The sequence below is a fragment of the Portunus trituberculatus genome, chromosome 5 (genome assembly GCF_017591435.1).
Source record: "Portunus trituberculatus isolate SZX2019 chromosome 5, ASM1759143v1, whole genome shotgun sequence".
Classification (NCBI taxonomy): domain Eukaryota; kingdom Metazoa; phylum Arthropoda; class Malacostraca; order Decapoda; family Portunidae; genus Portunus; species Portunus trituberculatus.
Genome location: NC_059259.1, coordinates 2,141,535 through 2,165,976, shown reverse-complemented (window position 1 = coordinate 2,165,976; position 24,442 = coordinate 2,141,535). Strand labels below are relative to the sequence as shown.

The 24,442-nt window shown below is 46.0% G+C and overlaps 1 protein-coding gene across 2 annotated transcripts in view; it reads right to left on the bottom strand.

Annotated features, from left to right (window-relative positions):
• Positions 1–24,442, bottom strand: part of LOC123515921 — a 112,563-nt gene that overhangs the window by 57,341 nt on the left and 30,780 nt on the right. For both annotated transcript variants that reach the window (XM_045274825.1, XM_045274833.1), the window contains exon 2: positions 1,544–1,691. In XM_045274825.1, coding sequence (XP_045130760.1) covers positions 1,544–1,661 — 118 coding nt within the window. In that variant the 5' untranslated portion in view covers positions 1,662–1,691. The remainder of the gene's footprint in view (positions 1–1,543; positions 1,692–24,442) is intronic.

The window sequence follows — 24,442 nt, the reverse complement described above, 5'->3', positions numbered from 1 at the left end:
TCACATGGCATGTAAGAGTGGCCTGATACAAGAAAGACAAACTCTACATGCTTCAACCTCCCGCTGTGTACCTGCCGTAGTGCAGTCAGTACCACTGGATGATTCTTATTTTGTCCAGCACAGTTGTCAGCAAAGGTCGTCACTGTGTTGAATGTCATTACTATTCAAGTCAAGCCACTTTAGCCAACAACTTCCAACTTCATCAGACCCACATCCAGCAACAGTCCCATACCATACACACATGGTTGATTGGCCACGCTTCACATCATAAATGCAAAAATTATAGACTCATCTTCATTTTATAATACGCCATGCCAGTTGTAAGCTTGGGACAGACAAGGGTTTGTTGCAGGTCCATGCATAGGATTTTCCTATGGGGATCAGGGTCATCTCTCAGGGTCCTCCGTAACTTCTGGGCCTCAGCCGCTTTCCATTTATGCTCTTCAAGCTTGTTCTCCAGGCTTCTAGTTTCATTACCTTCTGCTTTTTTTCGTTGTTTCCACATTAATAAGATCACAGGTTGTACACGTATCTTTCTTGGTGTGATATCACCATGTGTGGCCACGCATGCGGATGCCGCATAGCATAGCATGCGGATGCCGCGACGGCGTTGAACTTCGTGCTCTACAAGGCTGTCATACTGATGTTTTGCTCCAAGTATATGCGCTGGTCAGTGAACATGTTATTTATCTTCATATATACACGTCTGTCTATGATAGAATGGACAACTGCATATAGTTGAGGCTGAGTACAGGCTCCGGTATAAGCTTAATGGCATTGTTAACATGGCTCGTTTCCTACTCTTGAGTCACCACTGAGCAGTGACCTTGAAGGAACCAAAAGCAAAACCTGTACGGAATAAGTTCAACTTCCTACAGTTTCGGTTCTTCTCATCTCCCCCACCAATATGTCTAAATGTCAATGCAATATTATTATTATTATTATTATTATCATTATTGTTATCATTATTATTATTATTATTGCTATTATTATTATTATTATTAGTTAGTATATATAATTATTATCAGTAGTAGTAGTAGTAGTAGTAGTAGTATCATTATTATCATTATCATTACCATCATTCTTTGTCTTAAAAGGAAAACTGGATATGAAAATACGAGTCCTGCAATGTTGAGTTACACTCATGTATCATGTCACACATGTTGACATACACTACACACACGGCCCGGTAGCTCAGTGGTTAGAGCGCTGGCTTCACAAGCCAGATGACCGGGGTTCGATTCCCCGGCCGGGTGGAAATATTTGGGTGTGTCTCCTTTCACGTGTAGCCCCTGTTCACCTAACAGTGAATAGGTACGGGATGTAAATCGAGGAGTTGTGACCTTGTTGTCGCGGTGTGGTGTGTGCCTGGTCTCAGACCTATCCCAAGATCGGAAATAATGAGCTCTGTGCTCGTTCCGTAGGGTAACGTCTGGCTGTCTCGTCAGAGACTGCAGCAGATCAAACAGTGAATTACAGTGAATTACACACACACACACACACACACACACACACACACACACACACACACACACACACCAACCATGTGGAGGCTCTACGTAATGTATTGAGAAGTTGAATATCTCAGCGACAGTTTCTACCATCCGGACGTTCCCTCCGTATCTGTCTACCACGTTACCTTCACCATCGTATCGATACATGATCTCTGGCGGGAAGTGGAATGTTGCCACCTGTGAACAATAATAGTGATTATGATGAAGCTTATTTATCATATAAGAAAGTTATGTCATTAAGTTTACTAATTGACTGACACCGGTGGCCTACATTTCGTTCAAATCTTACTTTTTTTTTTCAAGTGATTAGTACAATAATAGATCAATTGTGAAATTAGCACAATGAAGGAATCAGCGGTGAAATAGGTTCATGTTGTACCTACAGCATCCTTGAAATGAATACAGTATTTTTGTTCGATATGTACATGCAACGTCACTATGGTGTATCATTATCTAGTCCCCAGACACTTTTGCGATAACCGCCACAACAACACCTTTTTTTTTCACCCTCTTCAAAGGATTACAAAGACTAGTGCTAATTGTTGTTCTTCATGCATTCCCTCTAAAGTGAGTCGGGTATTAGATGCCCATATGCCCTACTGAGCTAGACTTTATATTATTATGTAAGAGGAGAAAACTGGCCAAGGGCAACAATAATGAAAATAAGGCCAAATTAGTTGCCAGTCTTCTTGCAGGTCATAGAAATTTAGCCAAAAGAAAAGATTTAAGTCTTGAAATTGAAAGCCCACTCTTATATGAAGTCAATTCATAGGAAGTTGGAAATAGAGAAGCAAGTAGAAAGTTCCAGATTTTACCAAAAGTATAAATGATTGAGAGTACTAGTTAACTCTTGCATTAAAGTTTTGGACAGAGTAAGGGGGGGAGGAAGAAGAAATTCTTATGCAGGAAGACCGCAGGAGAAGTGGAGGCATGCAGCTAATAAGGTCAATAGAACAGTTAACATGAAAGTTGCGGTAAAAGAGAGCAGGATATGCAACATTCCGGCGGTGAGAAAAAAAAACGCAGCTAATAAGGTCAATAGAACAGTCAACATGAAAGTTGCGGTAAAAGAGAGCAGGATATGCAACATTCCGGCGGTGAGAAAAAAAACAAAAACAAGTTAATAAGTCAGGGGAAAGGAATAGATAAGAAGAAAAAGTTTTGATTCCATCCTATCTAAGGGTACTGTGAATGGAAATCCCATATACATGCGAAGAGCACTCCATATTCTATGGACGGATAAAGACCTTGAACAAAGTCAGCAATTGGTGGGGAAAGCGCAGCGCGGAGGGGAGGGGTCGGTTAGAAAAACTGGCGAAGACGCCTCAGAACCCTTAACTTCATTGAAGCTGTTTTAGTAAGAAATGAGATGTGTAGTTTTCAGTTAAGATTATAAATAAAATGAAGACAGACAATATTCAGTGTAAAAGGGGGACAGTTAAGTATCATTGAAGGAGAGGGGGATAGTGGCCTAGAATGTTGTGTCTAGTTCAAATTTGGAAGAATTGAGTTTTTGAGGATTGTACACTACTAAGTTTAGTATGTCCCTTAAATCATAAATCTATAATTAATTAAACATCAGGCGTTTTGTAGGGGTCCCTGCGGCAACTGTTAAATTCCTGAAGTGATGGTCATCTCAAAAAAAAAGTGGAAAAGTGTAGGGTAGTATCATTATCATAGTAGTTAACAGAGCAGGAAGTTTGGCTCAGAACAGAAGATCATTGGTGAAAAATTGGAAGAAATGGTGACGGGAGATAACCCTGAGGAACACCATTGTTGATAGGTGTTGGAGGAGAACAGTGGCCGTTTACCACAACAGCAATAGAACGTTCGGAAAGAAAATTTGAGATAAAGTTGCAGAGAAGAACAGAAACCTTAGGAAGCCAGTTTTGAGACCAGTTGATAGATATAAGCGCATTTCACCTGACTTTACATCAAACAATGACGGTATACCTGCCAACTCAGACTAGATGTTTTGGGCCAGATGACAGAAGTTTCGGGGAGAGTTAGATTTCGAAAGGTTTAGACATTTTCTACTGATGAAGAAGTGTTTGGTAAGTTTGAGAACAGACTTGTCATAATTACAAGCAGAAACATAGAGCGCATGAAGTTCTGGAGGTGGAAGGTTAAAGTGCCTTTTGTGGGCAACCTCTTTATATGTATAGCACGAGAACAGGCTGTGTGAAACGAAGGTTTGGAAGGTTCAAATTGAGAGAAAGAATGAGGGATGTATGCGTCCAGCATGCAGAGATGGTTCTCTAACACGAAAATATTAGTCGTTCCAAGGAAAGTTAGCAGAATAGCTCAGCAGGTCCTCCCATTTGGCACCTCCGTTTTGGGGGATCTTGAAGGGAATTGGATAAAAAGGACAAGATACATATGAGATTGTGATTCGAGGAACCCATCGGATAAGATAAGATAACAACAAAAGCAAAATTTGAGTTTATGAAAAATCAAGAATGTTTGGCATATTTCCAAGACAGTCAGAAATACGAGTATGGTGATGCACCAGTTACTCTATGTTGTAAAGGATAGCAATGTTAACGGCTAGTTCATAAGAGGAAAGCCAAACATGGTAGTGAACACTGAAATCTCAAAGGATTGAGGTGAAAGGACAGAGAAGCAGAATGCGCTCAGTTTTGAATTTAAATAATAAAAAAAATCTTAATGTCTGAAGAGTTAAGTGAGAGGTAGACAACAGATTATTTTTGGACAGTGACTCTGAAGTCGTATCCAGATGGTGGAAATCTTGGAAAATTTAAGATCGTGGGCACGAGAATAAATCAAATCGTTGCGAACATAGACACAGCAATTCCAATTGCAATTCTGTTCAGTTTAATTACTTGTACTTACCATTCTTACCACTTAGCAAAACATGTCGGAAGCTTTAAGTTGCGTGCACACTTGTTGCATTTCCCTGTATCTTATCTTCGTTGCATATAGCAGTGTGGACAGGAAAGCGGAAGCGTTGGACCGTTACGGGTAAAACTATGATATATGAAAATGTAGGACCGTTACGGGTAAAACTATGATATATGAAAATGTACTATGTTTTCCAATGTTAGATGATGTTTCCACTACTTGGTTACCTTCGTTTATGTTGGAAGGATGTTTAATAAGATCATCAAAACACTGACATGCATTATCAATTGCGTTACTCCATGTGTTGCTGTATTAAGCACGAAAGGGTGGCTTCAAACATATAGCTATGCAAAACAATATCAAAATATTAAAGTTAACTAACACATAAATGAGCAGTTAGAGTTCCTTAGTTAAAATCACGGGTCAGATTTTCGAGTATCTGTGACAATGGAGTGACAAAATTGTTAAGCTTTCTCCGATATATACCTATTTGTCGCTCTTCTAATACTAGATCAGTAATTATACATACTTACTGTCAGAGTAGAACCCTGGAAATTTATGATTTTGTCAGGGAAAAGTGGTTGAGTGAAATTTGGTTTAGAGGATGGATGCTTCATTAAGAGTCTTGCAGTCTCCGGATGACTCGTTGTTTTAATGGTTAGATGAACCGAGTTCTCCGGATCAGAGAAAACGGATGCTCGCCAGGTAAAGACGCGAGCAAGAGTATTCTTCTTGTATAACATATTTGTGAAAACTGTGAAGTGTCCAGCGTTGTTCTGTTTTGATAATAAAAAAAAAGAGGGGTATACAAAATGTAAGTAATTTAGAAGACTCAAAACCAAAACATGACACGTTGCTTAGAATGTCCAACGTGTCATTAAAATCAATATTACTTACTGTCTTAAGTTGTGGTAAAGAATGTATAACATGTAAAAAAAATACATGAATAGTAAGAAAAGAATATCGTGGAAAAGCTTGATAGAAGGCTATGGAAACTAGAAATATGGATCCACATATCTAGTTATATCAATTCTAAGTTCTTATCGGAAACGCTCCAGCACGCAATCCCCTAGAAAAGGGTGTTCTCACCCTCGGGTACGCATACCCCACAAGGGTACGTGAAAGGAATTTGGGGGATAGGATAGAAGTTTTAAACTATACTTCTGTTTTCAATAAAAAGATATACATATGCTAGGATATATATCTGCTTGATTAGAACTATACTTCAGTGGCAATCTTAGAAATATAATAAAAACACGATAGTTACGTATGCACTAGGTAGATAATTCATCCTGCTAGTATTTATCTTCAGGAAACAAATAACATGAAAAAGGATCGTACATGAATTTTCGGTGATGTATCTATCTATCTGCCATATATATATATATATATATATATATATATATATATATATATATATATATATATATATATATATATATATATATATATATATATATATATATATATATATATATATATATATATATATATATATATATATACTAAAAGACAGGGAAAACCAGCAGAAATCTTCGTACATGCCCTGCTTTATTATCATAGACATTTCGCCTTACAATGGAAAGCATCTTCAGGATAAAAAGCCATTGCATGGCAGCTAGGTGTTGGGTTGAGTCCTTCGAAAGCTTAGATACTGGTGTTCCTTATTCTTCATATGAGGCTGCACAAACCTGCAAAAACTTATTGGTGCTTCCTGGGTCAGGCAGATATAAAAGTTGATAGTTGAAATTGTAGACACTAAAAGACAGGGAAACTCAGCAGAAATCTTCATATATGTGCTGCTTTATTATCATCGACGTTTCGCCTTACAATGGAAGGCATCTTCAGGATAACAAGGGAGGGAGTGCGCGTCGTCAGGGATCCATCCGCTAGGCCCACGCAGTGCCATGCTGAGAGGTTGGCACGGTGGTGGGGCCAAAACGGCTCGATGTTGCCTATTCGAGGGGCGACGTTAGCCCTCTCGCCGCTCTAGCCAAGAGTTCGAACTGGCGTGTCTCCGGCCCTTCCATGGAACGCGCTAAGCTGCGAGGGTGCCGGGTCTTTATGACTTTGGTAGCAGCAGTACCCGTCTCCCGTTCCAAACCCCACTTCGGTTGGCGCCCAGCGATCAACTCAGAACTGGCACAGACCAGGGGAATCCGACTGTCTAATTAAAACAAGGCATTGTGATGATCAGTGATGGATGGATGGATGGATTTTGATGAAGGCGCCGCAACAGCCAGGATGTTGACGCAATATGATTTCTGCCCAGTGCTCTGAATGTCAAAATGAAGAGATTCAACCAAGCGCGGGTAAACGGCGGGATTAACTATGATGACATTTCAGCATAGTCGCTAAGAGAGCGACACCTCGTGCTCCCGCTCGAATATTCTGACCTGGGGCTCCCCGCCACCCAAAGTTGTTTCAGCTGGTCAGAGTACAGAGTTCGCTCTCACCCTCTGCTCTGGGCTTGCAGAGGTACGCAGTTGTTAGTAGAAGGCCTTATTGCAATTTTCCCCATTCAGTAACGATGGGGGAAGCAGCTGCACCCGGCTTACTCACCTGCCCAATCTGCCATGTTCAATTCGACTCCTTCGGGGAAGAAGAGTTTATGAGCGTGCCACCCACCCTGAAGGCTTTCATGTCGCTGAGGCTGCTCAGTTGCAAGCTCGCACAAAGGCCTAGTGGACCAGGAAGAGGTTCGTCTCATGGCGGCCTTTGAATGGCTCCACTTGGGCGAGCGGGAAATGAATGAGCAGATTCACTCCATGGTACTGCCCTTCCGTACCACCGAGGGCATCAAAGGCAAAATGAGAAGCCCAGGGTACAAGGCTTTGCTCTTGGCGGAGCCTGTCCCCGCTGCCGATCCTGAGCCGATTCTAGGAAGAGAGGCGGCCTCTGGACCGTCCTCTGAACCTCAGCGACCACTCTCTCCTCCAGCATCCCAAACGCTGGTTAAAAGGGAGGGACAAACATCGGTCATGGAACTACCTCCACCCAAGGAAGGTCTCCCTCGTGCCATCCAGCGCGAGGTTGAGACCCTCAGTGCTATCCTAGGGGTGGAGGTTTCAAGATACTCTAGACATCCAGAGACAATTAGAGGACTGATCTCCGCCCCTCACCCCTTTTTTTTTTTTTTATATTTATACCATGTGGGCTTTTCACGGGAATTTCTGGACTAAAGGGGATACTTTTTGGGGTACCTCCTATCTCAAAGCCCACCCGCTAGGAAACCCTTGCCCCGAGTGAGGAAGCCCAACCTGCACTCGGACCGTGGACAGGATTCGAACCTGTGCGCTTAGAGACCCCTCGGATCCCAAAGCACGCATGGTTCCACTGTACCACGGCGGCCCCCTTTGGTTTGCCTATGACTCGAGAAGAGCCTCAGGGTTCCGAGGGACACTAAGGGGAAGAGGCAGATGGAGTATGCCTAATTTCAGCAAGCCTGAAGAGGGACAGAGGCCATGCGACTAGGAGGGTGGTCGCAGGGCAGATCTGGCTAATGGATGAGGGGTCAAAGCCTATTGGTACTAACGGCTTCTGGCTATCCTTCTTCACGAGGCCCAGCCCACCGTGGGACATCCCCGCATGCTGGGGGTAGGTGGAAAGAGAAATCTGGAAGCTCCGGGCCACCGATGGCAAAACAGACAAAGGTACTCATGGTCGGTCGAAGGCCGCCGTCGAGGCTCTTGGTCTGGATAAGTTGAGGTGTTTTTTTGACGCGGTCTTGTGCCTGGATTAATCCCCAACCAGCTGGACCACTGGTAGGTTGACGAACCTACCAAACTTGTCTGAATCCAGGCCACTCACAATCACTCCGATTCTGACAAGAATCATCCATTAGGTGCTTGTGAAAAGAGTGGCCACCTACGTTCCTTTACCGCAGAGTCAAAGAGGGTTCAAGGCGGAGGAGGGCTGCTCAGCCAACATCTTGTTGGTCCGCGAGGCAATCAGAAGTGCAAAGATGCGCCCTCACCCCCTCTATATGGCCTTCTTGGATTTCAAGGAGGCCTTTGACTATGTGGGTCACCCCACCATCAGGAAGGCCTGCCTGAGATGGGGGTTGGGGAAGAACTTTTCCGCCTTCATGGGTAATAATTTTGAGCAGACCGATTTAGATAGCACGAGGGTGTGTATAACAAGAGGTGTCATCCAGGGGGACCCATTGTCCCCTCTGCTCTTTAATGTGACCCTAGACTGGGCCCTGTCTGAGGTCCCCGAGGAGATCAGCGTTGAGCTTGGTGGAACCAGGTTTCAATACCTAGCCTTCGCTGATGATGTGGTATTGCTGGCACCCAGCCCAGTTGGGCTGAAGGCCCAGTGGTAAAGGCTAGGCCTGGAGGTAGGTCCCAGCAAATGTGTGTCGCTTGGGATAGCCGCAGATAGAAAGGGGAAGAAATGAGTCCAGTCTAATGTGCAGATCCAGATTGCTGGCCAGCCAATCCGAGCCGTGGCCCCTAAGAAGTTTTACCGCTACCTTGGAGTCTAGGTGGGGGCTTTTCACTGGGCGGAGGATCCCTCACTCCTGTTGGCTTGGTTGGTCACCGGGCTGGGTCGCCTGCAAAGGTGCCTAGCTAAGCCTCAGCAAAAGATGTGGATGCTGAGCCAGGTACTCCTACCACAACTGTTACATGTATTGTTGCACTCTGAGGTAAGGTCCTCGATTTTGAGGAGAATGGATCATGAAATGAGGAGGTTCGTCAGGACCACCCTCCATTTCCGGCCAAAATATCTCCATTGGGTATTTCTATTGGAGAATTGGAGATGGCTGTCCTCCCTCACGACGCGTGTTCCTCGCCTCAGGACGGATTTATTATCAAGGCTGATGGAGGCTAGAGATCAGTCAGTCTGGAGTGCTACAAGGACACAGTACACCTCCCTCCCCGAGTCTTCCCCAACATCTCGGAAGAGGGAGGAGAGGCTATTCTGGCAAAACCGTTTGGTTGAAACCCACGATGGTAAAGGATTCGAGGGTGCCTCATGTACCACCATCTCATCCTCGTGGGTTGGTGATGGATCCTGCCTCATGCGTGGAGGGGCCTATGTGCAGACATTAATGAGGTGAAACCTGATGCTGACGAAGGTCGGCAGCACACGAGGGCGACAAGTGACTGCCGTAGGATGCGAGCTTTGCTATGGCAACAGGCTCGAAAGCCTGGGGCACATTCTCCATTAGTGCCCAGCCAGACTTAAAGGGATCTTGGAGAGATACCACCCTCCAGTGGGCTGGGTACAGCACCCGCCATGAGCCTGCCATCCTAACGCAGGCTGGTGTGCGGTACCCTGACATAGTCTGCTGGAAGTTAAATCAGTCACATGTGAATGACGTCCAGGTTGTGGACGATACACACATGCGGAAAGTGGTGTATTATAACACGCCGGAAATCAGGGCCTACGTTGAGGCCCTCACTGCCCCCCAATTTTTTTGTTTTGTTTTTTAGTTTAGTGTAAAGCGGCGCGGCGGGCCCGACCGAGCGATAACGCAGGTGTCTTATGGCCAGCTCAGAGTTGACAGAAATCTCGCATAGAGCAAAAGGGCAAATGCTGGCTTGATCCTGATTTTCAGTAAGAATACGGACTGCGAAAGCAGTGCCTATCGATCCTTTTCACTTAAGGAGTTTTAAGCAAGAAGAATAAGAAACACCAGTATTTACGCTTTCGAAGGGCTCAACTCAACACCTAATTGAGTTGGAGAAAGGCGCTGGTGGTCCCCTCCTTCAATACCTGGCAGAGCTTTGGGCTCCCACGCGGAGCTTTAAAGCTGCTCATAATCCACGGAATGGAGGAAGGGGTCCGCATAGCCCAGTGTCACAAAAAGGACCTCCAGGGTTTAGGTGAGGCGGGCTGATGGCGCCCGCCTAGTGTGAGGTGGGCCGCGCCCCGTGGGACGGCTTAGAGAAGCCCCCTGCGCCAGCAGATGCTGGTAAACGCAAATATGGATATCCCTACGAATTCCCCCGTGGACCTCCATCCGTTGCCTTATGTGGGTTTTGTTTGTATGTATGACTTATGTACTTGGTGTCTTGACAGTGCTTTGCCCCAACGCAAGTTTTTTTTCTTTGGTGACGAGTCTTTTTGGGTGTTTCTTCCTGTAAGGTCCATGCGCTTTGGTAAGTCATGGATGGATGGGATAGGAGGTCTGAGCCCCGCAAGAAGTCGCGGCCCTGGAAGATTAATTTCTTCTTCATGTAGGGCGTAGGGGTAGTTGGGAACACCAGTAGTAGCCAAATGCCTCGTCATCTACTTAGTGAAGCGCATGAATGGATTAACGAGATTCCCACTGTCCCAGCGAATCCACAGGCAGGGGGAACGGGCCTGCATTTAACAACGGGTAAGGAAGACTCTGTTGAGCTTGACTCTAATATGATTTTGTAGAGACATCAGAGGTGTAGCATAAGTTGAAGGTCGTCCCATCAGGGTCACTTGTGGCTCGTGCGGATGAATGGATGGATGGATTGTGTTTAAGGCGCCGCAACGGCTGAGGTCATTTGGCGCCGCTTCAATAATTTAAAAAGACAGCAGTTAAAAAAAATATATAAAGGCAGTTAAAAACAGTAGAGTATCTAAGAACTGAAAAAAGACAATAAAACTAAATAAAATATTAAAATGCATATAATGAAATAAGTAAGAAATTCAAAGCTTTGGGAGAAGCCCATATTCAATTATACTTCCAAAGCTGGAAGCTTTGGAAGTATAAGTGTACGGTGAAGAAGCAGCAAAGTCTCCCTGTCCGCACCCCAAGAGGTGTGACTTAAAACGCGAAGAAGGGATAGTGCCGTCCTGCAAGAACCCAAGTAAGACGGCTGTCAAACAATAGGCCAAGATATTGAGTGGCCTCCACACACGAGATGCATCATTTGGCTAAATATAAATCGGGATCTGGATGGAAACCACGATTTCGACAAAAATGCATAGACACGGTCTTTCAGGTGGAGAATCGAAAACCGTTTATGTTGACCCAACTGGACACCCGATTTATTGCCAGTTGGAGCTTTCGCTCAATCAGTAACATCCTAGCAGCAGCAAAAGAGATGCACAAGTCGTCCACATATAAAGAGCTGTGAACGCCATCAGGGAGAGTATCTATAACACCATTTATTGCAACTGCGAATAGCGTAACACTAAGAATACTTCCCTATGGGACACCGTCATTTAAAGCTGTAGCATCGGAGAGAACACTCCCCACACGAACCAACCCGTAAAAGACAGTCTGGAAAAACACTGCTGGATAAAAATAGGAAGGTGGCCACGGAGACCAAAATTAAACAGGGAACGTAAAATCCCATGACCCCAAGCTGTGTCGTAGGCCTTCTCCAGGTAAAAAAATACAGTAACCTTTTGGTGGCGATAAGCGAAGGCCTCACAAGTAGAAGACTCTAGGGATAAAAGAGCATCCGTAGTAGACCTCATTTTTTGGAAGCCGTACTGTACCAATGACAAGTACTTCCCCCTCTCCAAGTACCACATGAGTCTTACATTTACCATTTTTTCTACTTCCCCCTCTCCAAGTACCACATGAGTCTTACGTCAAAGATATAGGACGGTAATTCGTAGCCTGGAGATGATCCTTCCCAGGCTTCGGAAATGGGAGAACCACTGCCACAGCCCAAGAAGTAGGAAAGTAACCGGTATGCCAAATCATATTATAAAGATTTAATAAAAAGTTAAAAGCACTGTCAGACATGTGGCGCAAGAAGGCATATGGAATATCATCTGGGCCAGGAGAAGTGTCATGACACTGGGACAAAGCAGTCCGCAACTCGGAGGCAGAGAAGGAGACATTATAGGACTCCCCTCCTGTGGAAGAAAAATTTATGCAGAGAGATTCCACTCTCTGGCGGTGACGTGCGCCTGGAGCTGCAGGAAACATTGGCAAAATGCTCCGGAAAGAGGTCGGCGCCAATCCTAGGGTCTGCCACCGTTTGCCCAGCAGAAAACAAAACTGGTGGGGGAGGAGCAGAATACTTCCCAGCAATGCGCCGGACTTTGTTAAAGACATCCGTAAGAGGAGTGTGGGCATTAATGGAAGAGACATAAGCATTCCAAGAGGCTCTTTGTACCTCTTTCAAAATGCGGCGGGCCCGACCTCGGCAGCGCCGAAAAGCTTCCAGACACTGCGGGTCCCCACGATGTCGCCGAAGACGAGAGAAAGCTGCCCGTTTCTCTTTCACCGCTGCAGTGCATGCTGCGTTCCACCAAGGAACAGGGCGCTTAGTAAAGCGACCTGACGTTCTAGGGATTGTCTGAAGCGCTACTGAAATTTTTAAAAATCGGTAAAATAATCAACAGCATCAGCACAAGTAGAAAAGTCAGCCAGCGGACGGATAAAGAGCTAAGGTCTGTGAATCGAGGCCAATCTGCCTTGTCTAAAACCCAGCGTGGGGCCGGGACTGTGGCTCAGATTTCACAGATTCTAATAAAATCGGAAAGTGGTCACTACCGTGTAAATCTGGTAGGACCCGCCAATTAAAATCAAGGAAAGAATTAGATGTACAAATAGAAAGATCGATAGCTGTAAAAGTCCCAGTAGGACTGTGGAAATGTGTAACATCCCAGAATTTAAAACCTCCAATCCCTCATCCTCAATAAAAGAACCGATTAAAACCCCACGAGGATTACTAGCACCTTCATCCCACAATGGGTGACGGCCGTTAAAATCTCCCAACAAGAGGAAAGGCGAGTCAGCTGACGCACCAGGCCGTCAAGCTCACCCCTGGAGACAGGAAGCCGAGGAGGAGATATAAACTGCAGATGGTGTACAGTCGTCCCATAAAGACCTTAACAGCAACCACCTGAAGGGAGAGTTAAGTTGTACCGGGATAACAGGTATATCCTGACGGACTAGAATAGCTGTGCCACCGTGGTGGCCCTGGTCAGGAAAGGAGTGTTAAAAAGGCACGATAGCCAGGAGGACTAGAATAAGTACTATCACCTATCATAGTCTCTTGTAGAGCTACACAGGCTGGAGAGAACTCGACAGCAAAGCTCGGAGTTCCCCACGAGGCGCGAAGGCCTCTACAGTTCCACTGTAGAAGCTTGAAGACGACTATTTGGGTGCAGTGGACGAGCGAGCCTTTTGAGGCTGCCCGTGACTGACCTCACTAAAAATAATCAAACGACGAGAAGACACCGTGGGTTCAGATGTGCCGGGTCGTTGGACCGCAGCCTTTCGGCTTATCGGTGGGTGATGCGAACTATCATCACTTTTACTGGTCCTCGGAGGACGAAAATCAGGCTGGACTGCACTTTCCGCTACAGTGGGTCCACGAGGGACGGCTGTGACAATATCATCGGACGTCTCCATGCTCAGACCGTCCTCATCACAAGAAGCCCAATCTGAGACGGAGGGCGTCGCAGGAGGCTGGACAGAAACTACTGGAGCTACCATTGCAGAACGGTCCCTCGAGAATTCACGATCACGTACACCGGGAGAAACTTTAGACTCGTTTAGGCTGAGCTAAATCTATCGACTCCGCGGAGCCGCGGTGCTGTTTGGTTAGGCTCTTCAAAGGCATGGGTGACTTTGGTCAAGTCCGTATTTGACTCTACCGAGTCATCGGACAATAAGGCAAACCTATTGGCCAAATGAACAGGACCACCCGCCCCAACAGAGTGAGAGGTAGCAGGAGTTGTCGTCTTCGGACAGGCCAACTCAGCAGAAGAGCGAGCGGCCAATGCAGCATAGGATGTCGCACCAGTACCGTCCTGCTGGCGGTACAGGAGTTCACGGCGGGCGCTACCTAGGCTGATGAACTGAGTGTTAGCAAGCTAGAATGTCCTGCTCCAGGCGATACCTGGGGCATTGCCTGGAACGTACCTGGTGAGCATCACGGCAATGGAAACAATAAGCTGCACCATTGCAATGCTCCTCTGAATGTGAGTCGAGTGCAGAGCAATTACCACATCGGGAAGCTTCCTTACACGAGCCCTTGCCGTGACCGTACCCATAGCATGAAAAGCACTGAAGAGGACGGGAAATAAAACGCCTCACCCTAAGATTAATAGGTCCGATATTAACACGGTCAGGAGGGTGGAGCCAAAAAAGGTGAGAAGGACCATGTTGGAGGAGTTCCTCATCTTAGTCATCTTTTGGACTGAGGTAGGACACAATGCTAGTATTTCCTCTTCTGGAAATTCATAAAGGTCTTGACTATAAACACAACCTTTACTATAATTAAAGGTGGGATGAGCCTTAACAGTCTCAAACATGCTGTCAGAAGGGCATGGGAGATGTTGCAACATCCTCGCTTGCATAATATCTTTAGCTCGCACTAGCACCCCGTTACCATATTTCTTGAGGTTTCCCTAAGGAATAGTGCCGATTTCTTTGGCAAGATACCGTGAGGCATGAATGAAATCCCACGCCCATTTCTATAGTACGACACAAACCAACGAGGAGGTGGGATCTGGCGGACCTCAGGAACTGAATTATGTAAATAGTTTTCAAAAACATTTGGTATGTAATCCATGTCACTGTCTGAAATATTACGTGACTGGAGAAATTCAGTTTTAAAGCCATGGCCGGCGAGGGGCAGAGATGCTATATGTTCATAAGCTAAACTGGCTTCATCACATGACATAAACGTCACATAGCAGCGGTTAGAAGGAAGGTCCTTATTATAAACCAGTCGAATGCGAACAACCGTACCGTACGCCTTGAGATGTGAGTGCAAGGCGTGATAGGAAAATGATGGGTTGACATTTACTATCAAGAGGGAGTCATATGCAGCAGAAACGCAACCCTCAGAAGAACTCCCAGAACAGGAGACTGCTGTGGGAGGCCCTTGTGGAGGGGAATCCTCCTTCCCAGTCAGACCTGAAGATGACGTCTCGTGGGCCAGGTCAGCCACCTCACGAGAACCTGAAGATTTTTTGTGTTTTCCCATAAAAAAACAGTAAATTGGCTCCAGGTGCACGGAAACCACCTAATGGGACTACAATGGGAGGGTACCTCGTCCCCATGCGGACCAGTCGTTTTAAAAAAAGGTCCAACATGATACGAAAGTTTGTCGACGACAGAGCTGAGACCCCCCTCCCAAAGCATCCCAGCCTAGACACCCAACCATCCTGCACAGGACGGCCCCTATTGGGCGATCCCTCCAGCGGGTGGCTCCGCTGGTCCACTGGCAGCCTACGTAGGAACCATTTAGTCTGGCCCCTCACGGGCGACCTTACTAGCATGGGTAGCCCTCTCCCACTCGAAAGGGCAGAGCAGGGTCCTAAGCCCCTTCTAGCCTAGCTCGCCAGGTCACAGGGGCACGCAAGCCCCCCCACCACGACAAGGCGGTTCCCATCTGGGGAGGTGGTTCGTGCGGCCGACAATGAAATACCACTACTCTGATACTTTCCTTAGTTAGTCGGTGAGACAGAATCCGAGCTTCCCCAACCGGGACTGCCTCCTGTTTTAGCCTAAAGCGGCGCTCTACGCAGTGTTCCAGCGGGCCCGACCGGGCGATAATGCAGGTGTCCTATGACCAGCTCAGATTTGACAGAAATCTCGCATAGAGCAAAAGGGCAAATGCTGGCTTGATCCTGATTTTCAGTAAGAATACGGACTGCGAAAGCAGTGCCTATCGATCCTTTTCACTTAAGGAGTTTCAAGCAAGAAGAATAAGGAACACCAATATTTACGCTTTCGAAGGGCTCAACTCAACACCTAGCTGCAATGCAATGGCTTCTTATCCTGAAGATACCTTCCATTGTAAGGCGAAAAATCGATGATAATAATAAATTAAGATTTTTGTTGGGTTTTCCTGTCTTTTAGTAACTACAATTTCAACTATCAACTTATATAAGAGGGGAAGACAGGCAAAGATTACCATAAAATATAAAAAAAAGACCCTCCTAGTAACAATTCCCTTGCAAGTTCAAAAGATTTAGCCAAAATGTAGAAATAAATGTCTTGAAACCTTCCTCTTAAAATAAAGTTAGATCATAGTAAGTTGGAAACACAGAACCAGGTAGGGAGTTCCAGAATTTGCCAGAGGTTTGGTTTGGTTTTTAATTTTAGGCGCCGCAACTACATAGGTCATGTAGCGCCTCTACAATATTTTAATAATGAAGCGCCTCTACAATATTTTAATAAAGTCAATATTGATAAAAATTAAAAACAATAATATAAAAGGTAACTAAAAAACACCCTAAAATTATAAAAGTTAAATAAAACATTAAAAATACATAATAAAATAAAATAAAATTCATACATTGGGGAGAAGCCCAGCTTTTCCCAGGTACCTGTACACGTCATGGCTGGGGGCCAGAAATGCTACACTAAACACCTTTGAGAGATAGTAGACACCGCTACCCCTACTGCGACACCGGTAGAGGTAGCGGTGTCGTAACTCGATAAAACTAGGGCACTCTACCAGAAGGTGCCGCACGGTGAGCGGCACCAAGCAGTCATCACAATTGTAAAAGACGAAACCGGGAGAGTAAAAATTATTTGTAAAGCTAGGACTATGGCAGACAGCTCCGCAGTAAAGACGGATGCCACTGAAGGAAGACTGCCACACCGAGGGGAAAACCACACTAAACTCAACGCCTGCGTCGGATTTGGAACCATCAGTAAAAACAAGAATATCATTAGAATGGATAAAAAAAAAAAGTTCTAAAAACCGTGTGTGGGACAGAGCTGGCAGAAAATCCTTCTTGCCATCGATGGCAGGAGGGCATAATGAGATAAGAGGATGCTGCCAATACCCAACTCGTGGGAGACGGAAAGAGTACACAGGAGTGGGGTCGATAGATAAATCCGCCATGAGATTTCCAACTCGATAGCCAAAAGGTTTAGGGAGACCTGGTCGAGTGACATACACCTCCGAACGAGAGTCCCGCAATACTGACAGACAAGGGACAGAATCAGGATGACGGTGGGTGCGAAACCAACACCGGAGCCGAAGGTCAAGCGGCCAGAATACGGCATCCACTAGACTAGGTATTGGAGATGTCCGAAATCCACCCGTAGCCAAGCGGACCCCAGAATGTTGCACGGGGTCAAGCGAGCGTAGTCGTGCATCTGTTGCGGATGAGTAGATCTCACAGCCGTATTCCAGCTTTGGAAGTATAAGTGTACGGTGAAGCAGCAGCAACGTGTCCCTGTCCGCACCCCAAGAGGTGTGACTTAAAACCCGAAGAAGAGATAGTGCCGTCCTGCAAGACGCTTTAAGAGAACGGAAATGGAGAACCCAAGTAAGACGGTTGTCAAACGATAGGCCAAGATATCGAGTGGCCTCCACACATGAGATGCGTCTATTGGCTAAATATAAATCAGAATCTGGATGAATGCAACGATTACGACAAAAATGCATAGACACGGTCTTTGAGGTGGAGAATCGAAAACCGTTCATGTTGGCCCAACTGGACACCTTATTAATCGCCAAATGGAGCTTGCGCTCAATCAGTGACATCCTAGCAACAGCAAAAGAGATGCAATAGTCGTCCACATGTGAACGCCATCCGGTATCTATAGCACCATTTATTGCAACTGCGAATAGCGAAACACTAAGAATACTTCCCTGTGGGACGCCATCATTTAGAGCAGTAGCATCGGAGAGAACACTCCCCACTCGAACCCGTAAAAAACGTCTGGAAAAAACTGCTGGATAAAAATAGGAAGGTGGCCACGGAGACCAAAATTAAACAAGGAACATAAAATCCCATGACACCAAGCTGTGTCGTAGGCCTTTTCCAGGTCAAAAAATACAGTAACCTGATGGTGGTGATTAGCAAAATCCTCACAAATAAGAGACTCCAAGGATAACAGAGCATCAGTAGTAGACCTCATCTTACGGAAGCCATACTGTACCGATGACAAGTACTTCCTCCTCTCTAAGTACCACATGAATCTTACATTTACCATCTTTTCTAAAATTTTACAAATACAAGACGTCAAAGATATAGGACGATAATTCGTAGCCTGGAGATGATCTTTCCCAGGCTTCGGAAATGGGAGAACCACTGCCACAGACCAAGAAGATGGAAAGTCACCGGTATGCCAAATCATATTATATACATTTAATAAAAAGTTAATAACCCGGTCAGACATGTGACGCAAAAAGGCATAAGGAATGTCGTCTGGACCAGGAGAAGAGTCATGACTCTGGGACAAAGCAGTCTGCAACTCGGTGGCAGAGAAGAGGATATTATAGGACTCCCCTCCAGAGGAAGAAAAAGTTATGCCTAGAGATTCCATTCTCTGGCGGTGACGTGCGCCCGGGGGTGCATGATCCTTCCGGGAATCACTGGCAAAGTGCTCCGCGAAGAGGTCGGCGACAGTCTTAGGGTCTGCCACCGTTCGCCCAGCGGACAACAAAACTGGTGGGGGAGGAGCAGAATACTTCCCAGCAATTCGGCTGACTTTGTTAAAGACATCCGTAGGAGGGGTGCAGGCATTAATGGAAGATACATAAGCTTTCCAAGAGGCTCTTTGTGCAGCGTGCCCGAGCTCGACAGCGCCGAAAAGCTTCCAGGCACTGCGGGTACCCACGATGTCGCCGGAGACGAGAGAAAGCTGCCCGTTTTCCTTTCGCAGCATTAGTGCATGCTGCGTTCCACCAGGAACGGGACGCTTAGTAAAGCGACCGGACGTCTTAGGAATCGTCTGAAGCGCTACTGAATGTAAAAAATCGGTAAAATAATCAACAGCTTCAGCACAAGTCAGCCAACGGACGGATAAAAGAGCTAAGGTCTGTGAATCGAGGCCAATCTGCCTTCTCTAAAACCCAGCGTGGGGGCTGGGACTGTGGCTCAGAGTTCACAGATTGTAATAAAATCGGAAAGTGGTCACTACCGTGTAAATCCGATAGGAGTCGCCAATTAAAATCAAGGAAAGAATTAGATGTACACAGAAAAAGATCGATAGCTGTAAAAGTCACAGTAGGACTGTGGAAATGTGTTTTATCCCCAGAATTTAGAATATCCAATCCCTCATTCTCAATAAAAGAAACGATTAAAACTCCACGAGGATTACTAACACCTTCATCCCACAATGGGTGACGGCCATTAAAATCTCCCAATAAAAGGAAAGGCGGAGTCAGCTGACGCACCAGGCCGTCAAGCTCACCCCTGGAGACAGGAACCCGAGTAAAGAGATATAAACTGTAAATAGTGTAGGATCCTTCCATAAAAACCTTAACAGCAACCACCTGAAGGGGAGAGTTGAGTTGGAAGGGGACAATAGGTATGTCTTGACGAACTATGATAGCTGTGCCACCGTGGTGGCCCTGTTCGGGGAAAGGAGTGCTAAAAAAGGCACGATAGCCAGGAGGACTAGAATAAGTACTATCACCAACCATAGTCTCTTGCAGAGCTACACATGCTGGAGAGAACTCAGACAGTAAAGCTCGGAGTTCCCTCCACGAGGCGCGAAGGCCTCTACAGTTCCACTGTAGAAGCTTGAAGATGACTATTTGGGTACAGTGGACAGGCGAGCCTTTTGAGGCTGCCCGTAACTGACCTGACTAAAAATAATGAAACGACGAGAAGACACCGGGAGTTGTGATGTGCCGGGTCGTTGGACCGCTGCCTTTCGGCCTGCCTGGTGAGTGATGCGATCCATCATCACTCCTACTGGTCCTAGGAGGACGAGGTCAGGCTGGACTCCACTTTTTGACACAGCAGGTCCATGAGGGACAGCTGTGATAATATCATCGGACGTATCCATGCGAAGACCGTCCTCATCACAAGAAGCCCGATCTGAGACGGAGGGCGTCACAGGAGGTTGAGCAGAAACAACTGGAGCTACCATTGCAGAGCGGTCCCTGGAGGACTCACAGTCACGTGCACCGGGAGAAAACTTAGATTGTTTAGGCTGAGCTAAATCTATCGACTCCGCAGAGCCGCGGTGTCGCTTGGTCAGGGCCTTCAAAGGCTTACGCGATACAAGTGGCAAATGGACATCTACTACATGGGTTACTTTGGTCAAGTCCGTATTGTTTTCATCACTTCTAAGAGATGACTCAACCGAGTCATTGGACAAAACGGTAAACCTATTGGCCAAGTGAACAGGACCACCCGCCCCAACAGAGCGAGAGGTAGTACAAGGGGTTGTCTTTGGACCGGCAGACTCAACTGAAGTGCGTGCGGCCAATGAAGCATAAGATGTCGCACCAGTACCGTCCTTCTGGCGACACAGGAGTTCACGGCGGGCGCTACTGAGGCTAATAAACTGACTATTAGGTAGCTGTAGAATGTCCAGCTCCAGGCGATACCTAGGGCATTGCCTGGAACGTACCTGGTGAATATCACGGCAATAAGCAGCAGCATTGCAATAAGCAATAAGCAGCAGCATTGCAATGCTCTTCAGAATGTGAGTCCAGTGCAGAGCAATTACCACATCGTGAAGCTTCTTTGCAGGAGCTTTTGCCATGGCCGTACCGTAGCACAGGAAACATTGAAATAAATAAAGATTAATAGGTCCGATATTAACACGGTCAGGAAGGTGAGGAGGACCATGTTGGAGGAGTTCCTCATCTTTGTCACCTTTTGGACTGAGCTAGGACACATTGCTAGTATTTCCTCATCATGGAATTCATAAAGTTCCTGACTGTACACACAACCTTTATTGTAATTAAAGGTGGGATGTGCCTTTATAATCTCAAACATGCTGTAAGAAGGACATGGTAGTTGTTGCAACATCCTTGCCTGCGTGATATCTTTAGCTCGCACTAACACCCCCTTCCCCTATTTCTTGAGGTTTCCCTCAGGAATCGTGCCGATCTCTTTGGACAAGTACTGGGAGGCGAGGATGAAATTCCCGCGCCCATTTCTGTAGTAGGCTACAAACCAACGTGGAGGCGGGATCTGGCGTACTTCAGGAACTGAATTCTTTGAATAGTTGCCAAAAAGAATTGGGATGTAGTCCGTGTCACTGTCCGAAATATTGCGAGAGTGGAGAAGTTCGGTCTTAAAGCCAGAGCCAGCAAGGGGCAGGAATGCTACATGTTCATAAGCCAGACGGGCTTCATCACATGAAAGAAAAGTTACATAGCAGCGGTTAGAAGGAAAGTCCTTTTAATAAACAAGTCGAATGCGAACAACCGTGCCATACACCTTGAGAAGTGAGTGCAAGGCGTGATAAGAAAATGATGGGTTAACATTTACCATCACAAGGGAGTCATATGCAGCAGAAATACGTCTCTCTTGTGGAGGGGAATCCTCCTTCCCACTCAGACCTGATGATGACGTCTCGCGGGCCAGGTCAGCCACCTCACGAGAACCTGATAGTTTTTTGTGTTTCACCATATATATAAAGTTACACAAAAAATGCCTCCAGGGGCAAGGGAAACCACCTACTGGGACTACAATGGGAGGGAGCGCTGCTCGTCCCCATCCGGACCAGTCGTTTTAAAAACAGGCCCCTCATGATACGAATGTTTGTCCACGATGGATGGATGGATTTTAATGTAGGCGCCGCAAAAGCCACGGTCATTTGGCGCCGCTACCAAAATTTTAAAATATACGAAAAATGATTAAAAACAAAAGAGAAAAATTAAGAAAAATAATTATAAAAAAAACAAAAACAATAAAATTAATATAATTAAAAGTTGCTTAAACACTAACAGTACAATAAAATCGAATAAAATATCAAAATATATAAATAAATTTCTAAAATACACAAATAAGGGAGAAGGCCAGCCTCTCCCAAAAAACCGAATAAATCATGGCTAAGGGCCAGACACGCTGGTCGAAGGACCTGAGAGAGGTGAAAGACACCGCTACTCTCTACTGCGACAGCGGTAGAGGTAGCGGTGTCGCAGGTCTAGTAAACTAGGGCACTCCACAAGTATGTGCCGTACTGTGAGTGGCACAAAGCAGTCTTCACAGTAAGGTTGAGGGTCCCTGGTCAGCAGGTACCTAGGGGATACTTTTTAGGGTACCTCCTATCTCAAAGCCCATCCGCTAGGAAACCGTTGCCCTGAGTGAGGAAGCCTATGCACTCAGACCGTGGACAGAATTCGAACCCGTCGCTTGCCCTCGAATAGCAATGGTTCTGTGTGTGACCTATACGTAATCGCGCCAATAAAGTCTGCGCACGGCGATCCCGGACATGGGAGTATGTCCACTGAGGGAGAGTGGAAGTAGTGATCTCTTCCATTTTCGAGGTTGCGACCCCCGTTAGCCATCTCCTCTGCCATATTGCTGCAACCGTCTTACGAATAAGATCAAATACATCTCGAAACGGAACAGAGGCAGGAGATGGAGCGCAACTTACTGCCTCTTTAGGGAGGCGATCTCCGTGTTCATTCCCTGGAACACCTACATGACCACGGACCCAACAGAACCCAACACGATATCCTCTTTTGGTAAGTAGATAAAGCCACTCCATGGCTGATAAAACCAAAGGGTGAAGGGAAATAAAAGAGGAGAGAGCAGTAAGAGCACTGCGACAGTCACTAAAAATTGTAAAAGACGAAACCGGGAGAGAAAAAAATAATCTGTAAAGCTAGGACTATGGCAGAGAGCTCCGCAGTAAAGACAGAGGCTACCAGACCGACAAAAAGACGGGAAAACCACAGAAAACCCAACTCCTGCGTCAGATTTGGAACCATCAGTATAAACAGGGATGTCATTAGAATGGATAAAAAAGTGTTTTAAAAGCCGTGTGTGGGACAGAGCTGGCAGGAAATCCTTCTTCCCATCCATGGCAAGAGGGCATAATGAGATAACAGGAAGCTGCCAATAACCAACTCGCGGGAGATGGAAAGAGTACACAGGAGTGGGGTCGATAGATAACTCTGCCATTAGATTTGCAACACGTAGGCCAAAAGGTTTAGGGAGACTCGGTCGAGTGACATACGCAACATTGACACACAGGGGACAAAATCATGCAGACGGTGGGTGCGAAACCAACACCGGAGCATCGAAGATTGGCGCCGGAGGTCGAGCAGCCAGAAACCAGCATCCACTGGAAGGCTAGGTATTGGAGATGTCCGAAATGCACCCGTAGCCAAGCGGACCGCAGCATGATGCACGGGATCAAGCGAGCGTAGTCGTGCATCTGTTGCGGATGAGTAGATCTCACAGCCGTATTCCAGCTTCAGAAGTATGAGTGTACGGTGAAGCAACAGCAACGTGTCCCTGTCCGCACCCCAAGAGGTATGACTTAAAACTCGAAGAAAGGATATTGCCTGCCGACAAGACGCCTTAAGAGAGCGAAAATGGGGAACCCAGGTGAGACGGTTGTCAAATTAAAGGCCAAGATATCGAGTCGCCTCCACGCATGAGAGGCGTATATTGGCGAGGTATAAATCCGGGTCTGCATGAACACCACGGTTGCGACAAAAATGCATGGCTACGGTCTTCGAGGTGGAGAATCGAAAACCGTTCATGTTGGCCCAACTTGCGCTCAATCAGTGACATTCTAGAAGCAGCAAAAGAGATGCACAAGTCGTCCACATATAAAGAACTGTGAACGCCATCCGGTAGAGTATCTATAACACCATTTATTGCAACTGTGAATAGCGTAACACTAAGAATACTTCCTAGTGGGACACCGTCATTTAAAGCTGTAACATCGGAGAGAACACTCCCAACTCGAACCCGTAAAAACGTCTGGATAAAAACTGCTGGATAAAAATAGGTAGGTGGCCACGAAGGCCAAAATTAAACAGTTTAAGACTGTAAAATGCCATGACACCAAGCCGTGTCGTAGGCCTTCTCCAGGTCAAAAAAGACTGTTACTTGATGGTGGTGATTAGCGAAGGCCTCACAAATGGAAGACTCTAGGGATAAAAGAGCATCCGTAGTAGACCATCTTTCGGAAGCCGTACTGTACCGGTGACAAGTACTTCCCCCTCTCCAAATACCACATGAGTCTTATATTTACCATCTTTTCTAACACTTTGCAAATACAGGATGTTAAAGATATAGGACGGTAGTTCGTAGCCTGGAGATTATCTTTCCCAGGCTTCGGAAATGGGAGAACCACTGCCACAGCCCAAGAAGATGGAAAGTCACCGGTATGCCAAATCATATTATAAAGATTTAAAAGAAAGTTAAAAGCAGTGTCAGACATGTGGCGCAAGAAGGCATAAGGTATATCATCTGGCCCAGGAGAAGAGTCGTGA